Source organism: Sturnira hondurensis, unplaced genomic scaffold (genome assembly GCF_014824575.4).
Source record: "Sturnira hondurensis isolate 20B ecotype Veracruz unplaced genomic scaffold, ASM1482457v3 Scaffold0006496, whole genome shotgun sequence".
NCBI classification, from domain to species: Eukaryota; Metazoa; Chordata; class Mammalia; order Chiroptera; family Phyllostomidae; genus Sturnira; species Sturnira hondurensis.
Genome location: NW_028079127.1, coordinates 19690611 through 19715115, shown reverse-complemented (window position 1 = coordinate 19715115; position 24505 = coordinate 19690611). Strand labels below are relative to the sequence as shown.

Genomic DNA, 24505 nt, shown 5'->3' with positions numbered 1-24505 from the left:
AAGGATGAACCATATCAAAAAACTCCAACCAAATCCCGAAAATACAATACAAATTAGTTTGTTTGAACTCAGCTACAGAGTAAGCCTGGGAAGCAGCAGTGAATGAAAGCCTCGGCAAAGGAAGAAAAGTTGCAATCGGATACGGTAGTGAACAAGGTCAGGGCTGTTTTAAGAGCTAGGAAGCCACTGTCACCTCAGCAAGAGCAAGACAACACCTGGTCCCCAGCTTCCTTGGGCAGGCAGGCTCACACACACACTCAAAACGGAGATCAGCGGGCGAGCACTCTGAGAAGCCTGGGTAGAATTCCAAATTCTGTGGTCCACAGACTTTTAGAGCCTCAGATTAACCACTTGAGTTGGATATGCAATCTTTTTATAAAGAGAGGCATCCCCGTCCTGGCTGGTGTGGCTCAGTGGACTGAGTGTTGTCAACCTGCAAACCAAGAGGTCGATTCCCAGTCAAGAAACGGGCCTGGGTTGTGGGCCAGGTCCCCACTTGGGAGTGTGCGAAGCAACTGATAGATGTGTCTCTTGCCCATAGAGGTTTCTCTCCCTCTTTCTCCCTCACTTCCCCTCTCTTAAAAATAAAATAGCCCTGGCTGGTGTAGCTTGGTGGATTGAGCACAGGCCTGCAAACCAAGGGATAGTGGTTCGATTCCCAGTCAGGGCACATGCCTGGGTTGCAGGCCAGTTCCCAGCAGGGGAGGCACGGGAGACAACCATACATTGATATTTCTCTCCCTCTCTCCTTCCCTTCCCCTCTAAAGATAAATAAATAAAATCTTTAAAAAATAATAAAAAATAAAATCTTTTAAAAAATAAAGAGAAGCATTCTTGTTGCCTTCACATTCCACAGGTATACTTGCAAATTTCCTCAGATTTTCATTAAAAAGTTTACAAATCCAATATTTCTACTACCTCTTCTAAAATTAAACATATTCATTTAAGCACTAAAAGATGACAAAGTATCTTGCCCTTTAAAAATCATATGAAATTTATTTAGTTTTTCAAAAAATTTTATTTAAACTTGGTCAGTCTCAGGAATGCTAAGGAAACTTCTATAATGTGTCCATTAGTTTGTTTTTCACTCCCTAATACAATCCAAGGTCAAAATACAAAATCACTCAACTAGAAAGAACACCATGGACTGGTAAGTCCTTGTAACAGAAAAGAAGCACAAAGCTTGGGTTGTACAGCTCTGGGCGTTATGAAAACTAATTTCTAACTGATTTCAGAAATAATAGCTGGTACAAACTCTGACAGGAAAAAGATATTAAAATATCCTCAAGTTCAGGGACAAAAAAAGGCAGCAGAAAACATAAATGCTTGTCTGTTCCCTGAAGCACATAACCAAGGGATCACAGCGCCTTCCTGAAGTCCAGCCCATTTGGGCTTCTATCTACGAGACTGCACGGCACTGTTGCAGATTCAATGTGCTCGGGAGGAGGGTGCAAGAGAACCCTTCCCTCCCCCGCCCTGCAGACTGGGCTGTTTGGAGCAGATGCTCACAAAACTCTCCTTTGGAGGAGGGAATTAGAAGCAATGCTTTTGCCATCAGCAGGGCTGCCAACCTGAGCCTGCGCTTCCAACCTACCAGGGACTGGCACACCCCTCACCTGGAAACCAGAAGTGTGTGCAGAGGCCTCGAGCCATCTGGGAGGTCTGAAACAAGGAGAAGGGGAAAGGCTTAAAGGTATCTATTTTGTTTGTCCTCTGAGAAGAGATGAGGAATTGTTTGGCCTCCTGGGTCCTATCCCAGGATCAAGGGGCACGATGGCTTCTGCCAGAGAGCACCCCGCCTGGGAGTGAACAGGGGCAAGGAGCGGAAACTTGGCAGGAGGCCTGAGTTTTCTTGATGTGCCAGCGCATCAAGAAACAGCCAGAACAGAATTAATTTAGGACAAAGAGAAAAGTCAGAAGCCAATGAACCCCTTTCCTGTTCTTACTGGATTTCTAAAGATTAGAAACCTGTGCTTCCGTGTGTGTGTGTGTGTGTGTGTGTGTGTGTGTGTGTGCGCGCGCGCAAAAGCAAAGATGCTTTTGAAAATCTCTCTCAACTGTGCCAAAATGGGGGGCGGTGAGGACAGAATTTTAAACACAGGTCCCCAGTGACACAGACAAAATCAAAAAGAGAAGGCCCACAGAAAGGAGAAACAGAGGCACGCTGATCACCTGATCGATGATGGACGGCCTCTTCGACCACTGAGGGGCAGGCGCGGCTGGCGATGCTGTTGCAACGCCCACAGGCTGAAAAGCCTTCCAGGGGATTTAAGAGAATAGTGCTTGTTTCCATTTTTCCTCCTTTTGGGAGCCAGACGTTTAAGGAAATCTTTATCAGGTCACTGGCTAACTGCAGAGGTAACTGAATAGAAACTTCAGTGACCACATACGTACCACAGAAAGGAACATTTGCAAAATGAGCCTGGAAAAGCCACGAACAGAGGCTCCAGCAATCAATAAACAAAACCCAGCAGCATCCGAGGAGTGGCAGCGTCAACTTTCCAGTTACCAGAACACCACACTCCAGTGTCCAGTTTTAACAAACAACATCACAAAACATACAAAGAAAAATAAAATTAATGCCCATTTATCGAAGAGACTTTGATCCAAACTGTTGCAAGCACTATGGGAAAACAGCATGGAGGTTCCTTAAACAATGAAACACAGAACTACCACAGGACCCAGCAATTCCACTTCTGGGTGTTTACCCAGAGAAATGCGGGACACCAGTGCGAATGGCACAGCTCTGTGCTCACTGCAGCGTTATTTACAACAGCCAGGGTGAGGAAGCGACCCAGACGTCCGTTGTCGACGGACGACCAGGTAAAGAAGATGCGGGGTGGGCACAGTGCGGAATGGGACGCAGCTGTAGAAAAGAATGAGGCCTTACCACGTGTGACGCAGCGATGGACCTAGAGGTTACTCTGCTGAGACAGAAAAAGGAAATACCATATGATTTCACTTGCATGTGGAATCTGAAGATCAAAATGAACAAACCAACAGAAACAAACTCATGGATACAGAGAACTGACGGTTGCCAGATGGGAGAGGGGCTGTTGGAAGCTGGGTGAAGAACAGTAAAAGGATCAAAATGTACCGACTGGCAGTTGGAAAACAGTCACGGGAATGTAAAGTGCAGCATTTTTACATAAACGTAAAGTAGATTCGCCAGGGGATACAGTCAGCAATATGGTGATGACTGTGCATGGTGTCAGGTGGGCACAAGACATACTGGGGGGTCCCTGTCTAAGTGTGCAAGTGTCCAACCGCTACGCTGCACACCTGGACATACCGCGTTACTGATCGTCTCCCTGGCTTGTGTTGCTCAGCTGAAGCGAGTGTTGTCCGGGGGACCCCTGGGAACTGATGGGTCACAAGTCCGGTCCTGGTCAGGTGCATGCAGGAGGCAACCACTTAATGTTTCTCTCTCTCTCTCTGCCTCTCTCCTTCTCTCCCCTCCTCTCTAAAAAGCAATGAAAAAATGTCCTCAGATGAAGATTTAAAAAATTTTAATATTGAATGTCACCTGAAATTTAAAAATGTTTACATCTTTTAAAAGAAAATATCGGTAAGTCAGACTTCAACAAAACTGAAAACTTCTGATCTTTAAAATAAGAAAATAAATAGGCAAGCCACTAGAACCAAGAGGAAATCTCCACAAAACATGTATCTAACTCGTATCCAACACACACAAAGATCTCCCAAAACTCAATAATAAAAATGTGTTAACAGCTCCATCTTATCAAATGGGCAAAGCATTTGAACAAGCACTTCACAAGGGAAGCTAAACCAATAACTAACAAAGGCAGAAAAGAGTGCCCAGCCTCATTAGTGACCGGGTAAATGAAAATCAAAAACCCAGTTAGGTACCATTAGACTTTCACAAAAACGACTAACATTAAAAACACAGCTAACGCACTAAATGTTGCTGAGAACTCTCCACATCATTGGTAGGACTGTAAAATGGTACAACTATTTTTAAAAATATTTTAAAGTTTCCTATAAAACTAGACATACATCTACCCTACAATCCAGCCATTCTACTCCCTTCAAGTGAAATGAATATATATGTTCCCCCAAAACATGTGTACAAAAATGTTCACAGAAGCTTTCCCCATAAATGAAACACTGGAAACAGTCCAGATTTCCATCCACAGAATAGCAAACCAACTGGAATGTTCATGTAATGAAATTATTACTCAGCAAAAAACAATGAACTACTACTGATACAGGCAACAGCATGAATAAATTCCCCCCAAATTATACTGTCTTATACAGGAGTAAGTCTATCTTACACAGGGAAGAAGTCTTATACAAGAGTACATATAGTATGATCATTAATATGAAACTCTAAAACAGACCAGACCAATCTGTGATAAAGAAAAAAATCAGAGCAGAAGTTGTCACTGGCTAGAACAGAACAGCAGCTTAATTAATCCCTATATTAAAGAACACAATTAAAAATAAGGTGGTAGTGCCCTGGCTGGTGTGGCTCAGTGGACTGAGCACCAGCCTGGGAACCAAAAGGTTGCTGGGTTCAATTCCCAGTCAGGGCACAAGCCTGGGTTGCGGGCCAGGTGCCCGGTGCAGGGCGTGCCAAGAGGCAACCACATGTTTTCTCTCCCTCTCTCCCTCCTTCTGTCTAAAAGTAAGTGAATAACATCTTTAAAAAAAATAAGGTGGTAGTAACGACTACCCTAGAAAACACCAAATCGTTAACTTGTTCATACGGCTCTGACAAATACCTTCCCCGTCGTCCGTGTTACCTCTTGGCTCCGAACTCAAACGCTAGCACCTGCTCTGCAGAAGGTAGCGGAACCCATTACGTATTTTTCCTTTGCCAGCTGATGTTAAGTTCTGTCAGTAAGGACACTGGACATACACTGCAAAATGAAGAGCCTTCTCCACCTGGTGCCAGCATGCTCCTCCACCAGGCCCAGCTCCCCAGTCAGCTCCCCAAAGTGCAGCCACTACTGGGTGCCTGCATGGCGATCAGCAGTGCACTGTGGCCAGCAGCTTCCTCTGACACCTCAAGCAGTTTCGTGACAGAATGCTTCCAGCAACACCTCGCCTCCTGGTAAACGGGGCTCTCCAGTACCCTAGAAGGTGGCTATCCAACAAGCTCTAGACTAAGAGGGTAAATTTCCAGCATGATCTGTAAGTGTGGCACCACAGTAACTTTCTCTGCCACCCTGTTAGGCCTGGCCACCCTCCCACTGACATGGGTCAGCGCTGGAGAGTGTCTTCCCTGAGTGCTCTTAGCAGCCCTAGAGGCAGCAGCGGCTTCCACACGCACTGTTCCTATGTTATTTAGAGTTCTCTCTACTCCTTACTAGTCAATCCCTCACTGCCCCAACACCCAGTTAGTTTTTTCTTTCCATTAAACTTGACCCATTCAAATTATTGTGTGGTTTGTTTCTTCAACAGTAAAATGAACGTACCACACATCTCATAAGGCTGTTAAAAAAGATATTCCTGCCCTGGTCAGTGTGGCTTAGTTGGTTAGAGGGTCGTCTCACAGCCAAAAGGTTGTGGGTTTGATCCCTGGTCCAGGTGCAAAAAATTATTTTTTTATTTTTTAATATATATTTTATTGGCCCTGGCTGATGTGGCTCAATGGATTGAGCACTGGCCTGCAAACCAAAGGGTTGCTGGTTTGGTTCCTAGTCAGGGCACATGCCATGGTTTCAGGCTGGGTCCCCACTGAGGGGGCGTGTGAGAGGCAACCATACATTGATGTTTCTCTTCATCCCTTCCCCCGTCTAAAAATATAAAATCTTTTAAAAAATAAAAGATAAATATATTTATTGATTATGCTATTATAGTTGTCCCATTTTCCCCCTTTTATTACCCTCCACCCTGTACATACCACCCCACCAACATCCCACGCCCCCAGCCTTTAGTTCATGTCCTGGGGTCATACATATAAGTTCTTTGGCTTCTACATTTCCTATACTATTCTTAACCTCGCCCTGTTGATTCTGTACCTACCATTTATGCTTCTTATTCCCTGTACACTTTCCCCCATTTTCCCCCTCCCTGCTGATAACCCTCCATGTGATCTCCAATTCTGAGATTCTGTTCCTGTTCTATTGTTTGCTTGGTTCATTGTTTTTGGTTTAGGTTTGGTTGTTGACAGTTGTGAGTCTGTTGTCCTTTCACTGTTCATATTTTTTATCTTCTTTTCCTTAGGTAAGTCCCTTTAGCATTTCATACAATAAGGGCTCCGTGATGATAAACTCTTTTAACTTGACCTCATCTGAGAAACACTTTAACTGCCCTTCCATTCTAATGAAAGCTTTGCTGGATAGAGCAATCTTGGATGTAGGTCTTTGCCTTTCACGACTTTGAATACTTCTTTCCAGCCTATTCCAGCCCCTTTTTCCCCACAAGGTCTCTTTTGAGAAATCAGCTGACAGTGTGATGGGAACTCCTTTGTAGGGTAACTGTCTCCTTTTCTCTTGCTGCTTTTAAAATTCTCTTCTTCTCTTTAATCTTGGGTAACATAATTATGATGTGACTTGGTATGTTCCTTCTTGGATCCAACTTCTTTGGGACTCTTTGAGCTTCCTGGACTTCCTGAAAATCTGTTTCCTTTGCCAGATTGGGGAAGTTCTCCTTCATTATGTTTTCAAATAAGTTTTCAATTTCTTGCTCTTCCTCTTCTCCTCCTGGCACCCCTATAATTTGGATGTTGGAATGTTTAAAGATGTCCTGGAGGTTCCTAAGGCTCTCATTTTTCTGAATTTCTTCTTCATTGTTTTCTGTTTGGTTGTGTCTTTCTTCCTCCTGGTCTACTCCACTGATTTGAGTCCCAGCTTCCTTTCCGTCACTATTGGTGCATTTTCGGTGCATTTTCCTTCCTTTCACTTAGTGGAGCCTTCATTTTTTCATCTAATTTGCAACCAAAATCAACCAATTCTGTGAGCATCCTGATCACCAGTATTTTGAACGGTGCATCTGATAGTTTGGCTTTTTCTTTGTTGCTTAGTTGTATTTTTTCTGGAGCTTTGATTTGTTCTTTTAGGCCTTTTTTTTTTGGTGGTGGTGGTGGTGGTCTGGGCACCTGTTACATATGAGGGGCGGAGACTTAGGTGTTCACCAGGGCGGGGTGACCCAGTCGCTGGGTTGTGACACTGCATGTGGGGGCGGGGTCCGAGAGGGAACACTGTGCTTGCTCAGCTCTCTGCCGGATTTCAGTCACTTCTCCCCCCACCTACAAGCAAAGTGGGCCCTTCTGGTGCTGATTCCCAGGTGGGTGGGTTTGGACACATTCTAGAACCCTGTGGGTCTAGAGGGTTGGGAGTCTCCCCCACCGCCTCAACCCCCACAGGTGTTTCCAGTCAGAGGCTGGTGGCTTTATTTCCCCACCGGAACCCTGGGTCCCACAATCTGTCTCCCTCCCCAGTTGTCCCCACCCACACGCAGATGTGGGACTGCCCGGTCCTCCAGCTGCTGCCTTGCCATGAGTCCTCTCTGCCCAGCCACCCATCTCCACCCCTCCTATCGGTCTGGGTGGATGTTTCTTCATTAACTCCTTGGTTGTCGGACTTCCCTACAGTTCGATTTTCTGTCAGTTGTAGTTATTTTTTGTTTTTAAATTTGTTGTTGTCCTTCACTTGGTTGTGTGAGGAGGAACGGTGTATCTACCTATGCCTCCATCTTGGCCGGAAGCGTAAAAAAATTTATTGTAGTGGCTTCACAAAAATAAAGTGAATTCTGATAACTAAGTTCTTGACTTGAAAAAACCCAGGAGTCACTGGACACTGGTCTACAAAGTCAATGGTGAGACAGAAAACGCCGAACACAGCTGTGCACGGGCACAGTGTGTAAATGACTGTTAATGGGACGGGGCATTTAAGGGACGAATACTCATCACCAAAGCCAATGCCTGCTGCTCCCAGAAATTCAAGTCTCTCACACCAGCAAGGCCCCTCTAGTTGGTGCTGTTTTCAAATACCACACATAAAAGATCATCAGACAAGGAAGCCTCAAGCTTTAAAAAGTTAAATGTGAATTAAAATTAAAATTTTAAAGCCCCAAAGGATGTTCCACACGACCAACAGTCTAAAGAGGCAGTACCGCCGCGGGAACGGCCCGGACACTGCAAAGGCGCAGATCACCAAGGCCCGTCTCCAGAGAGAGAGAGGATGAACCCTGCGAACCTGTGGACGGCCGAGCGGCCTCCTGGCCTGCATCAATGGCAGCACTCTAGAAACATGACAAATTCAAAAGTAAATTCTAAAGCAAACAGACCCGTCGGTCAGGAAGCTTGGGACTACTTGCAACAGCGCCTGGTCATCAACTTCCAACCTCAAGGGAGCGCCCATCAGTTCCCCCTCCAGCGCAGACAGATCGGGAACTCTGGCCACGCCACGCGGAAGACGGAGCTGAGGGCGACCAGGGAAGCGCGACAACACACCGGCCCAGGGCCCGCGGGACTGCTCTCCGACGTCTCCTGAAACTGCCCCTCCGACTGGCCTGGGAGTCAGAGCAGGCCTCCTCCTAGGTATCGGTCTGAAGGGAAGAGGAAACAGGTACACAGAGCCTTGTACAAGAAGATTCACTGCATCTTTATTAGTAACAGCTGAATGCTGGAAGCAACCCGAGTCCCCACGAGCCAATGGCAGAGCCGTAAAGCAGAACACTACTCAGCAACAAAAAATGGATGGATGCCGAACGTAATCAATTCGCATTACGGACAGCGGTTATGTTTTATCAAGTCACTGCAAACACCAAGTTAGCAAATACCGATCCACTGCTCCCGGGAGAAACGCAGGGTTAGGTTTCTGTGAGCCTCTGGTCACATTTCTGTCAATCAATCAATACATAACCTTCCACACCTACATACATACATATTGTACAGTACATAACCTGTTACGTGTATTTTTGTTTATAGACACTTTACTTTATATTGTCAGCTCATTAGTGCTAAAGTCACAGCCAACCGCCCTGTAACTCACGCCTGAACCAAGGAAGCGAACATGTGTCTCCTTCACGAGGCGCACGCTGTGCTTAGGAAGACTGCGCAGCACGTCAGCATCACGCCCGGGGGCCATTTCAGGCAGAGAATCCACCCGAAAAGGCACAAAAATACGAAAAACCATGACACTCAATACACTGCCAAAAGGACACTTGTTTGCAGTATTAGGGCTAAAACAAGCAGGCAGAATGCCACCTTGCCTCACCTCAGGTGGGGACATGCGCACCAGGCACTTCGGAATTTTTACCATGTCCAGTTTGGCAAACTGGTTTTCTCTGACCAGTGAAATGGCTCAAATTTTCGTAATTCATTGCCAAATTTAAAAATCAGGAAATTTCACATAAAAATCCAGACTTCTGGTTTTCTTTAAAAAAAAAAGGAAAAAAGAGAAAAGTCACAAGATCCGACAACACAGGAACTGAGGCTGGAACTGAGGAACAGCGGCCTTTCGGGTACAGCCTGTGCCGGCGGGTGCCCCGGCCCCGCCGCTGCCCGCCACCCCGACCCTCCATTGCCCTGGTCGCCTGCCAGCACTTCCCCACCCACCAACCCAGACATTTCTAATTTATCACTGGCCGCAGAAGGTGCAAATCGGGATGGAGAACACAATCTCATTTTTGTGAAAGCTGTAAGACGGGGAAAAAAGCCTGGTTACACACCAAAACACTAACAGTGAAGTTACAGGTGATCCTTTCCTTTGGTTCTTCTTGTTACTCATATTCTTTCAAAAAAAAGATTTTATTTATTTATTTTCAGAGAGAGGAGAAGGGAGGGAGAAAGAGAGGGAGAGAAACACCAGTGTGTGGCTGCCTCTGGTGTACCACAACCTGGAACCTGGCCCACAACCCAAGCATGTGCCCTGACTGGGAATTGAACCGGCGACCCTTTGGTTCCCAAGTCAGCACTCAATCCACTGTACCACATCAGCCAGGGCTCACGTATTATCTTTTTTTAAACCAATGAATATATATTACTTATAATAAAAGCTGTTTTCATAACTACTTTGAGATATAATTCACACATACAATTCACCCATTTTTAAAAAGATTTTATTCATGTATTTTCAGAGAGAGGGGAAGGAAGGGAGAGGGGGAAAGAAACATCAGTGTGTAGCTGCCTCTTGGATGCCCCCGACTGGGGGCCCAGCCCACAACCCAGGCACGTGCCCTGACTCGGAATCAAACCAGCAACCCTTTGGTTCACAGGCAGGCACTCAATCCACTGAGCTACACCAGCCAGGGCACAATTCACCCATTCAAAGTGGACAATTTAATTGTTTTTAGTCTATCTGCAAATAGGTGCAACCATCACTGTAATTTTCAAGCATACTCATCACCTCAAAATCTCGCATCCTTTAGCTATCATTCCCTATCCTCTCATCCACCCTCAAGAGACCAATAATCTACTTCCTGTCTCTAAACCTGTTCTGGACCTGCCATGTAAACAGAACGGTATAATGTGTGATCTTGTGTGTTCGCATCTCTCACCTAAGCACAACTACCTCCAGGCCCACCCACGCTGTAGCGGGTGTCAGCACTACACTCTTCCTCACTGTTGAGTAATACTCCCTTCCAGGTGTACGTCCCATCTCACGTCCCATTATCAGTTGACGGACAGATCACTTCTCCCTTCAGTTATCATGAATAATGCTGCTGGAAACATTCGTATGCAGGTTTCTGTGAGGACATGTTTTCATTTCTCTTGAGGAGATAATCAGGAGTGGGACTCTCGGGTCATATGCAAACTCAACATTTGACCATTTCCAAAGCGGCCACAGCGTTCCGCAGCCTGACGGGCCGTGTACACCAGCTCTGCCCCGACTTCCCTGCCGCCTCTGGTCATCACCTGACTTCTTGACTACAGAGGAAGCTTTTCATAAGTGATCAGTCATAACGTGCCCATATTTTTACGGACTTCATGGTGCTCTTCTCCGCTGACACCCAATTTTAGACTTGAAAAGAGTCCACTCCGAGACCTGCTCCCCAGCCTGTCTACCTTCAGCAAAATGAGGGGACAAGAATAAGCAAGCCACACCTCCACCAAGAAATAGAACTTTCACAGAAGGGATCAGAAGCAGATTTCTATGCACTCAACAAAACAAAGCCCCTAACTGGGATCCGACACTGAAGTGAACATGTGTTCCCATCCAAACGCATGTCATGTGTTGACGCCTACAGAAATATAACTTCAGCAGCAAATGTGACAGTTTTGATCACCTTTCATAAAGGAACCAAGAGGTCTTAGGTTTTCTCATTCAGAATCCATTGCTCAAATCTTGCTGTAGTAGGAGAAATAAAATCTGATTTAAAATTGGACCAAAAGCACAAATCCACTGGTATGAGCACACAAAACGCCTGACTGAGCCCTGGCCAGGTGGCTCAGTTGGTTAGAGCATCGTTTACATAGGCCACAGCGAAGGGTCCCACCTCTAGTCAGGTGCATACAAGAACCAACCAATGAATGCATAAATGCCTGACTGTCCCCTCGCCCCCAAGGCAGAGAGAGAGAGCACTGCGCACCCTTCCCCAGCTCTGCCCATCACTGCGCCTGACACGCAAGATGGGAGTGAGAGGAGGGCAGCAGCAAATTCCACCGACACGTGTCCAGCAACCTAAGGCGGCAGTGAGACCCAGCACCGACAAAAAGGAGAGCCTGAGACTCTCAGCACCCAGTGCCATCCATGCTCACCCAACGCGTGTTTTCCAAGAGTTGAAACTGGCATCTGAGGGAGGGGGTGCGCCACACAGCTGCTTTTGAGATGCACAATTGCTGTCTTCAGGCCTCGGGTCTGCAATTCAAGGAAGTTCTGTCTCCATTGCGCAGCACTGAGGATGGGCCTCCACAAGCGCTGGAGTCGACTTGTGCTACCATTTCAGGCAGGGTAGGGGGTGGAGCTCCAGGGCCACACAACTGCCACTTCTACTTGCCCACTCCCTCCATTTCCCTCCACTCTTTAATTACAGTGGGTGTTTCCGACTCAGACAAATTTAGCACATTTCTGTAAACATTCGGGTCTGCACATCCTCATCTAGTATGTGCAGGTGCATGAAGGCATGAAAATACAGTCTGTAGAAAAGGGGCTAAGGTTTATCAGAGTAAACAAAACATTCTTTTTAAAAGAGCGAATACTGTGTTGCTGTTGTATAAGGGCAGCAATGCTATCGAAGTTCAGAGGGAGCAGAGCACCCCCAGGAGGGGCTGCAGGGTTTCGTGTAAGGAAAGGGGAGGACCCGAGCTGGGCTCAGGGGGAAAAGAGAAGTGGAGCAGAAGGACAGGGGCGTTCCAAAAGGGACAGAAACCACAGGAGTCAGCTGGCAAGTGACTTGTGTAGGGAGATAACTAACGTGTAGAATGCTCAGTAAACCACTTGGTCAGTGGGGATTAGGATAAGCCCTGGAAGGGTGGGCTGAGGCCAGCTGGCCAGCAGCACCCTGACTGCCACATTAGAACACCAGATCTCATCCCACAAACCTGTAGCAGTTTCTGGCATCAGTGCAGGCTCTCCACAGTCTGTGAAGTGTGTCTGTTGTCAGAAGAGTTAAAAGTGCTGATATTTACAGTTGAATCACATAAAGACAAAGAAGTTTAAGTGGATAGAGGAGCCGCTATCATAACAAGATTCTTACTTATTTGCACTTAGAAATGCCTAACACAGAAGTACTATTAGCTACTACTCAGCAATACCATGCTGAATCAAGCTTCATCTACTAATCTACTACTCACAAATACTATCATTAAGTTGTAAAAGCATTACATAAAGGCAGTAAGAGCTCTTGGATATTCTATAATGTCCTTGGGGCAGGAAAAGTTAGTGCTTAGAACTAAGAGAGTACCTTAGTTCCTACATCTCAGAGAGGTCCTAAAAAGGCTAGGAGCCTAACTTGGGGCTATTTTAACAGAAACCAGCAAGAATTTAACCTTGTGGCTGCCTTACACTCGTAAAGGGAGCCCTACAGGGTGGGGGGAGTTGGTTCGCTTGGGACAATTTTGAGAAGGAAATATTTTAGTATTTCTTTCCTTTCTTACCAAGAACTGCCCAAGGAATTGGTCTTACCAAGGTCAAAATCATTCAAGATTCAAAGAAAATGGCCAGAAGGCAGGAGTGAAATATATACCTGGACTACTCAACTTCTCTCTCTTCTCACAAGTAAGGCAACCGGCAAGTAACAGGCTGGCAGCCTTCTCTGGTTTCAGCCTCTGTTCTCCAAAAGGGAACAGAGGGGCTGGTTTCTTTCAAAATTAAACATTCTAAAGCTGACAAGATCCTCACCCAAGTGCACAAAGTATTGTTGCTTAGTGGTCTCACGCAGGCTTTTCACATGACCAAATTCAAGGAGCCTGTGTGGAGAAGCCAAGGGACCACAGGGAAAGAGAAATATGCCCTGGAGCGCTCAGAACTCTGCTGCACACGGAGGCCAAGGTCTCTAACCCTCCCGGCCTGGCAGGAAGAGAGCCTGAGAGGGTCTGTTTTCACGGGGCAAGATACACGTAGTCTGTTAAAAGTTAATTTGGCAGTTCCATACAATCCACAGTGACCAAAAAAAAAAAAAGTTTCATCTCTTTTTCTGATTCCAACACATTTCTACACTTCCTTTGTCTCATTATAATAGGAAAAATCTCTTTAGCAGATAAAAATCAACCCAGTCATCACCACAATACTCACTCACTCCTAGAGCAAAAAGAGGAGGACCTTAGCACAACTCCAAAAAGTGGTGGTAGAGAACCGAAGAAATTATGTCCCAAAATATTCAGGCTTCACGGAGATTTCACCAGGCCTATATTAAGGAAGAAGCAAACGGTGAACTCCGAGGAGCGGAGGCAGGTGACGGGCCGAGGGCCTTCGCTCCCCAGAATCACACAGGCACGCCTGTCTCCCGCGGCTTTCGCCTGTTTCGTCTAGTCTCAGTCTCAAGCCGTCTGAAAAGCACTCGCAGGAGGGACATCTAAGAATGAGGTCCGGATATTCCTCATCCGAGAGCAACACAACACCCCGGAGAGTATCAGGCTGGCACTGGGCATGGATCAGTGCTGCGGACCAGCGGAGCCCAGGGCTTCGGTCAGAGAAAATACTTTCCCGCTATCCAGCGGGCTGTCCTTCGGGCGCGGGACTCTCAGCCCTCCACCCCGTCGTCGTCCCCGCGGTCCCGGCGCCAGCATCCGGGAGGCTCCACGGGCAGCCGATCAGGACACTCGAGCGATGTTCAAGTGATGCTCTAGGGATGTCCCAGCCCTGCGCGCATCCGCTCCAACCCGGCACCCGCCGCCGCCCGCCCCGCGGCCGTCAGGCCGGTCCACCCGCCCGGGTGCTGTCACTCACCGGCCCGGACCGGGCAGCGGGCGCCCACGGCTCCCCACGGGAGCTGGGCCCCCTGGGCCTCCAGGATTCGGCCCGCCCCTGGCAGGTGGGGCAGGTGGATGAGCCCCGCAGCAGCGACCCCGCAGTGGCCGCTCGGTCCAGCTCCTGGCGCTGCCCACTGGGTAGGATCAACAACAAGATGGCGGCTAGCCGAGGGGGCGGGGGCCGGGCGTCATAGTAACCAGGGCGGCAAAGAACCGCCCCCGAACGAGACTGTCTCCAATTAACAACCTCTTTACCTGACGCCTAGGGAGTACTTTTCTATGACAGGTAGATCTGCTTGTCAATCAAAGCCAACCTCCGAAGGCCGGGGCTGAGCGCTTTGACACGTGACTGTGACGGCACTGATTGGCGCATGCGTGCGGTTCGGTGAGCTGCGGGCGGCAGAGCTTTTGCGGATGACTCCGAGGCCGAAGCGCCCTTGGCCTCTCGTTGTGAGAGACTCCGGTGCGATCCGAGCAGCGTCTCCCTACTCACTCGTGCGCACACTTAGGGACTGCTTACTGTGTGCTGTTTGCTTTTTAACTTTTGTTCCCCACCCGGGTAGGGAGGGGTTGCTGTCCCCAGTTCACTGATGAGGAAACTGAGGCGCAGAGGGGGGGAAACAGGACCAAGGTCACGCCACCTCTGGAAGTGGAGGCACCGGATCTTGTACCTCCTCCTGCTGGCTCCAGGGTTTAATGCCCTCTTTCCAGAGGCTTTCCCAGCTTTGCCCCTCATCAGTCCTGAAGTACAGCCTTCTGTGCTGTCCCCAGCGGCCCCTGGCCCGTTGCCCACGTTTGTCCTTCTGTCTACAGTTCAGTTCCCAGCACAACCCCTGGCACACAGCGGGCACTTTCTTTTGCCATCCTAAAGTAGCTTGTCTTGGGTTCCTATGACAATATATTTTGCCCTGGACTGTCATGATGGGTCTCTGAGGGCGACCATGAGTCCTGGGAAGGCTGTTATCCGGGGCCTGCCATTCAGAGTGCTACCCCTGGGCTTGGCTCCAGGGTTAGGAGGCCAGATGAAGTCACACAGTCTGCACCCACATCCAGTGTCAGGACCAGCTGGCACGGTGACTTTTGAGCCTTGGTTGCCACATCTGTACAGTGGGGATAACAGCCTGGCTCTTTAGAGATGAAGATTTAATGAACCCTTAGAGCAGGGTACGTGCTCAGGAAAAGTCTGCCTACAACCACCCGCAGGAGCAGCCTGCTCTCGTTTCTGGCCCCAAGGCCAGCTCTAACACCCTCACTTCAGTGGGAGCACGGAGAAGTGGGTTGTTCCTGCAGAAGGGGCTGGCTCGCTCAGCTTCTGCCCTGGCCTGGGACTTCCTAACTGGCTCGGGAAAGGAGATTCTTCCAGACCCCTGACAGGATTCAGGCCCACAGACTTGGGAGGGGGAGAAGATTGAGAGAACTTGGGGATACCACGGAAAAGACAGCCTCCACCAGCCCTGGCTGAGTACTGAGTCAGTTAGAGCAACGTCCTGATACACCAAGGTTGCAGGTTCGATCCCAGGTGAGGAAACACACAAAAATCAACCGATGAATGCATTAACAGGTGGCACAATAATTTGAGGTCACTCTCTCCCTAAAATCAATAAACTTACAAAATAATAAGATAGCCTCCACCAGACAGCAGTTCCTCTTGGATGGCTGGCAGTACCCTGCAACCTGATGGGCAGGGAAAGTTGGCCGGCCCGGCACCCAGCGGCCTCTGCCCACCTGGCTATGTGCAGCAGCTTCGTTTAGCCAGGGGAGGGCTGAGCGCCAAGGAACCAGAGGAAACACCAGGAAGACATGGGGCTGGCCCCTCAGAAGAGGGCCGCCTTCAACCAGCTGGGGGAGGGCTGAGCGCCACGCCTCTGTGGACATCCATGTCACAGAATTCTCCGGTGTGCACCAACCCACCCCTCAGTGCAACACTCCAGACCCTTCCTAGGAAAACCTCCACCCACAGTGGGCAAACTGCCACAACAATGTCCTCGTCTTGGTGGGAAAAGGAAGCTGCTGGACCCTCTCCACCAGCCGGAGCAGGTGGCCTTTGAGGGAACAGGCCCCTGCAGTCCTAACGAAACCAACAGGTCCTTACCTCTGCAGAGCACCGATCTCGGTCAGCCAGAGCACCGCACAGTGCCTTCTTAAAAATACCCTTCCCCGCCCTGCCTGGCGTGGCTCAGTGGGTTGGGCGCCCTCCCACAAACTGAAAGGTGGCCAGTCTGGGCACATGCCTGGGTTTTGGACCAGGTCCCCGGTTGGGGGCATGCAAGGAGCAGCCCATGATGTCTCTCCCTCACATCGAAGTTTCTCTCCTTTCTCCCTCCTTTCCTTCTCTCTAAAGATAAAGAAAATCTTTTGGAAAAAATAACCATACTACTGCCTAGAGCGTTCCCACTAGGTAGGGAGTTCTCCAAGGGGAAACAAGGAAGCACAGATCGCAGAGCTTCTCCCACATGTGGGTTGCGAGGCTGGGGCTTTCCTGTTTGCAATTTTGTTTATTATTGAGTCAGCTTGAAGGCACAGCCCATGACGACGTGGAGAGATTCCCACATAGCGAAGAAACTTCTTGGCCTCAGAGCCAGCGCCGGGCTCCAGTGAGAGTGCTGAACAGGTAATCTCTGCCTGTGCCTGAGCTCAGACGGGCAGTGGGGAGGGGGCGCTGCTGGTCTCAGCAGCGCCACCTCCCTCACCTAAGGGTAGGAGATGTCCCAGGACCCTTCTGCTTAATCCAACCCGTCCCTTCCCTCCTTTCTCAGAGAATCCTGTGAGGTCTGGCTCAAATGCACAGGAAGCATATCCTTGATTCTGCAAAACTGGACACCAGCCCCCCTAAACCCAGAGCCAGATTACTCTGCCATACTTCATTGGTGACAATGGAGTATCTGGGGGCCTCTCCCTCACCACCGTTCCCCCTGCTCCCGAGGGCAGGAACCAGAGTGGCTCTGAGTCATTTCCTGGCCCCACAGGTGTTTGACAAGCACTGTCTGGAAGGTGAGCGGGAGTGAGAACCCACCCCATTCGGGGAAAGAGTACATCAGATAGTGGGTGCTTGGTGGTAGGAGACCCTGAGACGGGGAGAGGAGGGAAAGTGGGTCCGGGTGGGAAGTGGTCTGGGAGGAGGGGGACTCACGGGAGTCCTGTGCTCTGCCATCAAAATGCTGCTGAGGGGAAATGAGAGGGCACAATGAGGTGAACCCCGTCCACGGGGTCAGAAGCCCACTTGCCCTCTGTATCCTCGTGGTACTGGGTGGGCACCCTCACAGGGATAGCCCTCCGTAGGGGAGGGGGGGTTGGCGGGGGAGTACTCTAGAGCAGGCTCAGTGCCCCCCCCCCACACAAGATGGAGGGCTGACATACGAGGCCCCTGCTGCTGCTGGGTGCCCGCCGTGTCTCCGTCCTCAGTGCCTCAGTGGACCCCTCTGTTCCCTGGATACTGGAGCGAAGCAGGAGCGTGAGTACAGAATGAGGCTCTGGGCCCCAGCCTGAGTTTGAATGATGGCCTTCCAGGCATAGAGGTATGCGAAGAAGTCTGACCTGTTCAGTAGCAGAGCCTGGGCTGGTTTGCTCGGTGTCTGTAGCCCCTGGGCCAACCTAAAATGTCAGGAGGAGGGACCAAGCATGAGGGCAGCACAGCGGCTGGCTGCAGGGACCTGCGCCATTCATCTACCCCTTTGTCCTGTAGAGAGCCAGTGTCGGTCTACAGCGTCCACGTTGCCACCCCCCCCGATTCCTGGGTTTAGCCCTGTGTCCACAGGAAGCTCAGAGTCTTAGGGGTCAGTCAGGTTTCAAGTGGAGGGCAGGGGAAAGGAAGAGGGTAAATGCCCAATGTGCCACACACCCAGCCGGAAGCCCTGGGCCTCGCCCACACCCATCCCTTCCCAAGACTGGGCTCTGCCTACGGCGGAGACAGCGACCTTCAGCGTCTCTCTGCCTCCACCGGACAACCTCCAGCGGGAGGGCAGCACTGTTTATTATCGGTTTGTCTGCTCTCTGCTATCAAATTGTGGCCAAAACCGCCTCTCACGGGAGTGGCCCAGGAGGGGGCTGGGGGAGGCAGGGCACATGGGGCAGGCGCCCTACCCCCGGCGGAGCCTGCCGAGGAGCCAGCCCAGAGCCAGGAGGAGAAGGACACTGGTCACTGTCAGTGCCACCACAAACCAGGGCTCCGGCTGCCAGAAAGCCTCTGTGTCCGTCACAAGCAGGGGCATCCTCGTCGAAGGCACCTGAAATGGGGGCCACAGCCTCACCCCTGACCTGCCAAGGAGCCCTGATCATCCAGCCTGCAAACCCCTCCAAGGCAGTGGCCCCCAACCCCAGATTTGTTCTCCCGTATTGCTCTCTGCACTCAACGGTTCCCTCCAGAGTGCCTTCTGCCACCGTCCACCTGGAAAACTGGGTCTCCTTACCCTCTGAGAGCCTCTCTCCCCACCCCTGAAGAGCCCAAGGACCCCCCTCACTGTGGCTCTGTGGGTGCTGGTGGCCTCTGTGCTGGCCCTCCAGGGGACCAGATGCACAATGATGGTAGCTGTGGTGCTGAGGTGGGGGATGGAGGGGCCTGCGTCGGCTACACGGATCAGGAGCTCGTAAGTGTGGGGCTGCTCTGGCCAGGGGGGCCCCAACATGACGTCGCTGTGCACCAGGATGGCCCCTTGCAGAATGAATCGGCTCTGACTGTTCCCTGAGAGCAGAGTGGCAGAAGAAGGGGACTGTTGCTGGCCTGGCCTGCCCCTCCCCCACAGCCTGCCCGCCCCCCCCCCACCAGGGCCTCACCTCCCACAATGCTGTAGGAGAAGGCCAGGCGCTGTGGCTCCTGAGGGACCCGACATGACACCTTGGTCACCTCCAAGCTACGGCCTGGGGAGGTGTGGATGGTGAGTTCCTGAAACGGGGGCTCACACTCGGGAGCATGGTCATTCACATCCTGTAGGAAGGTAGCCAGGTCACTCAGTCCCCAAGACAGCCCCTCAGCCCCCTCCCACCACAACTGGAGCCTAGGAGTCAGGCAACAGGCCACAGAGCTTCCCACCTGAGGCTCCGCCCCCTCCAGCCAACTGTCAGAAGAAACTGAGGCACAGAGGGAAAAATCGGAATGCGAGAAGGAGACCTGAATTCTTTCCAATTCTCCCCAAGGCCTTGGGGCTCAATCACCTCGACCTCGATGGTCACGGTGCAGGAGCCGGTACGATGTTGGACGGAGTCTGGGTCTCTGCTCTGGTCGGTCACCAGGACAGCGAGCCTGTGCAGCCTCTGCTGCTCGTAGTCCAAAGGCCCCAGGAGGCGAACCTCTCCTGGAACAGAAACCAAGGTAGCCCAGCCTGCGGAGTCAGCTCCGGCCCCACCCGCACGCCCCAGCGGGGGCGGGGCTGGCACTACCACTGCGGCGGTCCACGCTGAAGGCGGCAGACCCGCCTGAGCTGGAGTACTCTACGTTGTCGCGTGGGTAATCCATGTCCGTGCCCACCACAGAGCCCAGCAGGGTGCGGGGCCCTGCATCCTCGCGAACCCGGAACACACGTGGAGCACAGGCTGGGGAGAACTCGTTGACGGGTGTCACCATCACCAGCACTGGCACCTCGGCTAGAGGCCATTAGGCAGTCAGGAAGCTGGCTGGGGTGCCCAGCCCTGCCCCAGGGGCTGAGGAGGGAGAAGGTCTGGTGGGAGGGGAGAGGGTCTGGTAGGGGTCCGACATGCACACAAAGAGCCCTTTTGGGGTTTGAGGGAGGAGACATGACCCTGTCCTGAGAATGGGGGAAGGGAACAGAACAGCCCTGTCAGGAATGTCCAGACCTGGATATGGTCACTCACTGGTCATCAGGGGCTGACCACCATCGAACACCAGGATGGAGGCTGTGAGCTGAAGGCAGGCCCCAGGAACATCACAGTCCAGTGTGGCATTCACCTGGCCAGTGGGGCCAGAGAGTGAGGCCCAGCCATGGCCTTGGGGAGCCTTGAGCCACACTGGGCTGCCCCAGGCCAGGGCCTCCACAGAGAGCTGCCCCCGGCCCCGTGTTTTCCAGACTGCAAAGCGGGCAGGCTGCACCACCATCTCCTTCACCCTGGTCCAGCTCTCACAGACCCTTGCCCCCTCCTGCTGCAAGCACCCTACTCGCAGGCCTGGGGCCCGGCACTGGGCACCTTCAGATCCCTGTCGCTAAGGCAGAGGCTGGACAGCCCAGGAGGGCCGTGAAGCCGCAGCTTGTAGTCAAGGGTGGAGGCAGGAGAGTCCGGGTCAGCACAAGTGAAGGTCCTCAGCACAGTGCCCACAGGCACAGTCTCCGGGACTTGAGTCCTGGGAGCAGAGGGCGGGCGGGAGTCGGGGCCAGGGAAAGCTGTGGCTGGCATCCCAGTGGCCTCTGAGGCTCAGGTGTACTCACACTAGAAGCGCTGGGTGGCAGCGCGGGGGCCAACGGTTGACCGGAGTCACATTCAGGGTGAGATCCAGCTGGACACTGGCCCAGGGCAGAAGCCGCTCGAAGGCCTTCACCTGCAGTACAGTGACTGCCGCGCCTGGGGCTAAGTGTAGGGGCCCAGTGGTCCGAATCACGCCATCCGCTGGGCGGGGTGGGAGGGGTTGGGGGTGCAGAGTTCAGCCCTGCCCCCAGCTCAGTGCGGGGGGTGGGGGGGTGGCCCCAACCTCCCACAACACTCCCTGGGCCCGGAGGGCACTGCGCCTGGTCACCAGAGTTGCCCACTCCACGGCTGGGCCACCAGAGGCAACCTCGCCCCAGTTTCTGCCTCAGCTCCAGCCTCTTTTCTCAGGAAGGCATGAAAGGTAGTGCAAATAACCTCTGGACCACTCACAGAGGTATTTCTACCCCTCCACGCCCCTCATGGCATCCCCCTCACCGGGTCCGATGGAGAAGAGCGGGCAGGGCACTGGAGAGAGGATTTCATAGCGCACATCCAAGCCCCGGGCCTGAACCTGAACCACCTTACTCCCAGGCGCCAGGTCCTCAGGGATGGTGATGTTCCGGTTCTGCTCCCTAAACCAAAAGGGGCACCAGCTCCACGGGATCCTGCTCTCCACCCCCATCTCGGGCCGAGGGCCCCTTCTCTGGGACTTCCCTCATACCTGAGCTAGCTGGAACACTCAGCAGCCCACCTTAACCCACTCCTGCCACCCCTCTGTCCCAAGGCAGGGGAGCCTTACAGGAAGGAGACCCGGCTGGAAGGAACAGACAAAACCTTCACTGTGAGCACCCCTCGGCAGCTCCGGCTTGCTCCCAAGGTCACCAGGATCTGAAGCTGGAAGGTCTGGGTGCACACAGAACAGGAAGGGAACCACGGGGGCCTCTACAGGTTTGTCTGCGCCCAGACCCCCTCCAGGACCTCCACAGAGAGCTCCAACGCTCACCCCTTGCCCAGACATGTCATCCTGCTGCCATGTACTCCTCTGAGGCCCATGCTGGGGCCATTAATCCTTCTATTAGGATGCAAACAGCCCCCAAGAGTAATATGTGAGTCATTCAGTATGTGACTTACCACCTTAGAATTGCTAAGAGCCAGTCACTAAGGTGTGGAATTTTTTTTTTTAATTTTAAAAGATTGTATTTATTTACTTTTAGAAGGGAGAAAAAGAGGGAGAGTTACACTAATATGTGGTTGCCTCTTGTGCGCCGCCCCCCCACACACACACACTGGGGACTTGGCCTGCAACCCAGGCATGTGTCTTGACTGGGGATTGAACTGGTGACCTCTCAGTTCACAGGTCAGCACTCAATCCACTGAGCCACACTAGTCAGGGCCAAGAAGTAGAATTTTTAAAGAAAAAACTTCTCTAGCCTCGTTAAGACTGCACTAGCCACTTTACTCAGAACTTCCCCTTCCTATGTGACTGCTCTGAATGCTCTCCTTTCTGTTCCAAGCACCATGAGCTCCCAGAGCCAAGGATCTCTCTTCTTTCTGGAATCAGAGCCCAGCACTGAACCGACGCGGGGCAGGAGATGCAGGTGTGGGTGGCGTCTGGGAGAGGCAGTATCATGGAGAGGACCCAGGAGGCCAGGAACAAGCAAACTCCAGGAGGTGGCGGCTCCGCCCACTGTATGCCCAATCTATGGATACCCCCAGTCTTGAGTCATACCTACCTTTGGAGCCTGGCCTTTGAGGCCCTGGGGTGGTGCCTGCAGCCAGCCCTGCCCATTGATGGAGAAAGGCCCAGGGAAGTGTGGGGGGTCCTGGGCGCTGGTGATGTTTATCTGACAGGACAGAGATGCTTGAGGACCCATCCCCCCAGCCCCAGTGCCCAGAGCACCCCTGCCACAATCCCCAACCGCTCAGTAGGTACCGGCCCACACCCACCACTCCCAACCTGGGCACTGACACTTACCCTAGCTAGGGCAAACCCTGGCCCTTGGCCCTGATCCTAATCCTTTCTACTTTTAAACCATTTGCTTTTTTTTAAAACTACATTTTGTTTTTGCATTATAAAAGTGACACAGGATTTTCCAGGAGAATTCAGAACATGCAGGAGAACTTGAGAGAACTCAGCCAGAGAGGTTCCCGTGGGAACAGCCACGTCACTGAAGGGTGGGGGACCTCAGTGGCTCTCTCCAAAACCGTGTATCAGGCAGAGGCTCTTCTGCGTGCACACGAAAGGGTCCCTCGGCAGGATGCCCCTGGCCAGGCAGGGCCTGGGCTCGACCTCCCCGTGCCCCCTCCATTCTGCCGCCCTCTGCACCCCGCCCCGACACTGCCTATGCGCTGGGCTCACCTGGGCTCCCTGGAGTCCTAGGTCTGGGAGCAGCAAAGTGTACAGTCTGGCCCCAGGTGTGATGGTTTCCAGCACCTGGATGACTTCCCCAGATGGCCAAAGGGGAGGTCAGGGAAGCTCTGTTCAGGCCATTCCCGCCCACCCCTGCCTGCTGCCCCTGGTCTCACCTGGGCTGGCGAATCGGGCAGCACATTGGATACGGTCAGGGTCCCACTGCACATCAACGGAGAGTGGTCCTTCCATCACGAGGGTGCCACATGTGACCTGTAGCTGTAGCTCATAGTGGCTCCCGGCCAGGGTGTCCAGCCAGGTCAAGTTGTTCAAGGTCAGCTGTGGCAAGGAGCAGTGCCAGATGGGGCCTAGGTTCTCCTCTCCCCCTGTACCCCTCTGGCTTTGTGAATTCAGGGTCTGCTCTTGTACCCCCAGTCCCCAGCTGTGCCTATGTCCCTACCTTTCCCATATAGACCCCCTGCCACATGGTTATGCTGAGGCTGAGTGTGTTGAAAAAGGTAGTGGGGGGCCGAACGTGCAGCAACTTCAAGGTGGGCATGTGTGAAGAGCAGTTCAAGGAGAAGGACTGAAGGGCAGTGCTGGGCCCCTGTCTCTCAGAGATACTTATGGACCAGGGCAGGCAGTGGAGGTCTGTGAGGAAGAGACGATCAGGCTGGGGGCCCTGCGCACAGGGAACCACACACACGAGGGTGGTTTCGCCTGTCTGCCACAGGGCCCCTCCTTTCCCCCCACATCCAGCCATAGGTCAGCTCATTTCACAGACTGGGAGCGAGGACTCCATTGAAGAAGAAGCCAAGAGAGGAACGAGGGTCAGGGCTCCAGATATTTGCTCTTTCCTGTCTCTCCCCCAGCCCCTTCCCTCCACAATAGCTTATCTGAGAAAAATCAGGTCTTCGCTCCACTACGGAGTTTGGGGTGGTGGGGTGGTGGTGAGAACTGGGGTTCCCCCACCCACCAGCTCCTCACCAGAGACAACCAGAGCAAGAAGCAGTGCCACGGGCCTGAACAGCACCATAGTGTCCTAAAGATACGGGTGGCAGAGGAGACTGGAAAAGCAGACTGTCAGGCCCAACTGTTGCCAGGTGAGCTGCTCAAACACACAGGGTGGGCGGGACTCCCAAGCCTCGCAGACTGCAGCCGCACCCGTTCCCAGTGACCAAGCTCTAGACTCCACACAGGCCTCCAGACACCTGTAAAACCCCAGTTTTTCAATGCTCGCAGGGAACTCCCCCTTTTATTTCTACAGCCCAAAGGAGATATGAGGGGAGAAGGGTTGGGCTTCAGATGGGGAAACTGAGACTCAGGGAAGTCGAGGTCATGCAGTCCTTGGAGACAAAGCAAGACAGTCCCCAGGACACTTGCCACCCCACAGAGTCTGAACTCCGACTGCCAGCCCCCGTTTGAACGTCATCTGCCCTCCTGATCTGCCCTCCTTCAATCTCTTGGAAGTTGCATCAGGC

At 51.9% G+C, this 24505-nt stretch overlaps 2 protein-coding genes across 7 annotated transcripts in view; both read right to left on the bottom strand.

Moving 5' to 3' along the window:
* Positions 1-14495, bottom strand: part of IP6K1 (inositol hexakisphosphate kinase 1) — a 39139-nt gene extending 24644 nt beyond the window's left edge. The window contains exon 1 of the mRNA XM_037049711.1: positions 14301-14495. The gene's annotated coding sequence lies outside the window, so the exon portion shown is untranslated. The remainder of the gene's footprint in view (positions 1-14300) is intronic.
* Positions 14496-16805: 2310 nt separating this feature from the next.
* Positions 16806-24215, bottom strand: CDHR4 (cadherin related family member 4). 6 transcript variants are annotated; one of them, XM_037049699.1, is made up of 19 exons: positions 24012-24214; positions 23485-23675; positions 23201-23363; positions 23034-23116; positions 22408-22518; positions 21474-21577; positions 21170-21306; positions 20698-20875; positions 20459-20612; positions 20129-20222; positions 19697-19900; positions 19472-19611; positions 19094-19244; positions 18781-19001; positions 18404-18546; positions 17858-17914; positions 17681-17756; positions 17454-17484; positions 16806-16951 (listed from the first exon to the last, which is right to left on the bottom strand). In XM_037049699.1, the coding sequence occupies exons 1-19, from the start codon at positions 24058-24060 to the stop codon at positions 16896-16898; spliced, it is 2343 nt and encodes a 780-aa protein (XP_036905594.1). In that variant the 5' UTR covers positions 24061-24214; the 3' UTR covers positions 16806-16895. The 6 variants fall into 6 exon arrangements, with proteins under 6 accessions (XP_036905594.1, XP_036905595.1, XP_036905590.1 ...); XM_037049700.1 differs by having other exon boundaries at positions 17454-17481; XM_037049695.1 differs by having other exon boundaries at positions 16863-17484; positions 24012-24215.
* Positions 24216-24505: the final 290 nt, after the last annotated feature.

Excerpts from the sequence above, each read along its gene's own strand:
- CDHR4 (XM_037049695.1), bottom strand. The coding sequence starts at position 24,060 with ATGGTGCTGTTCAGGCCCGTGGCACTGCTTCTTGCTCTGGTTGTCTCT. Across the intron at positions 23,364-23,484 it reads AGGGGGTCTATATGGGAAAG|CTGACCTTGAACAACTTGAC; the intron begins GTAGGGACATAG and ends TCCTTGCCACAG. Across the intron at positions 20,876-21,169 it reads GCTCTTCTCCATCGGACCCG|CGGATGGCGTGATTCGGACC; the intron begins GTGAGGGGGATG and ends CACCCCGCCCAG.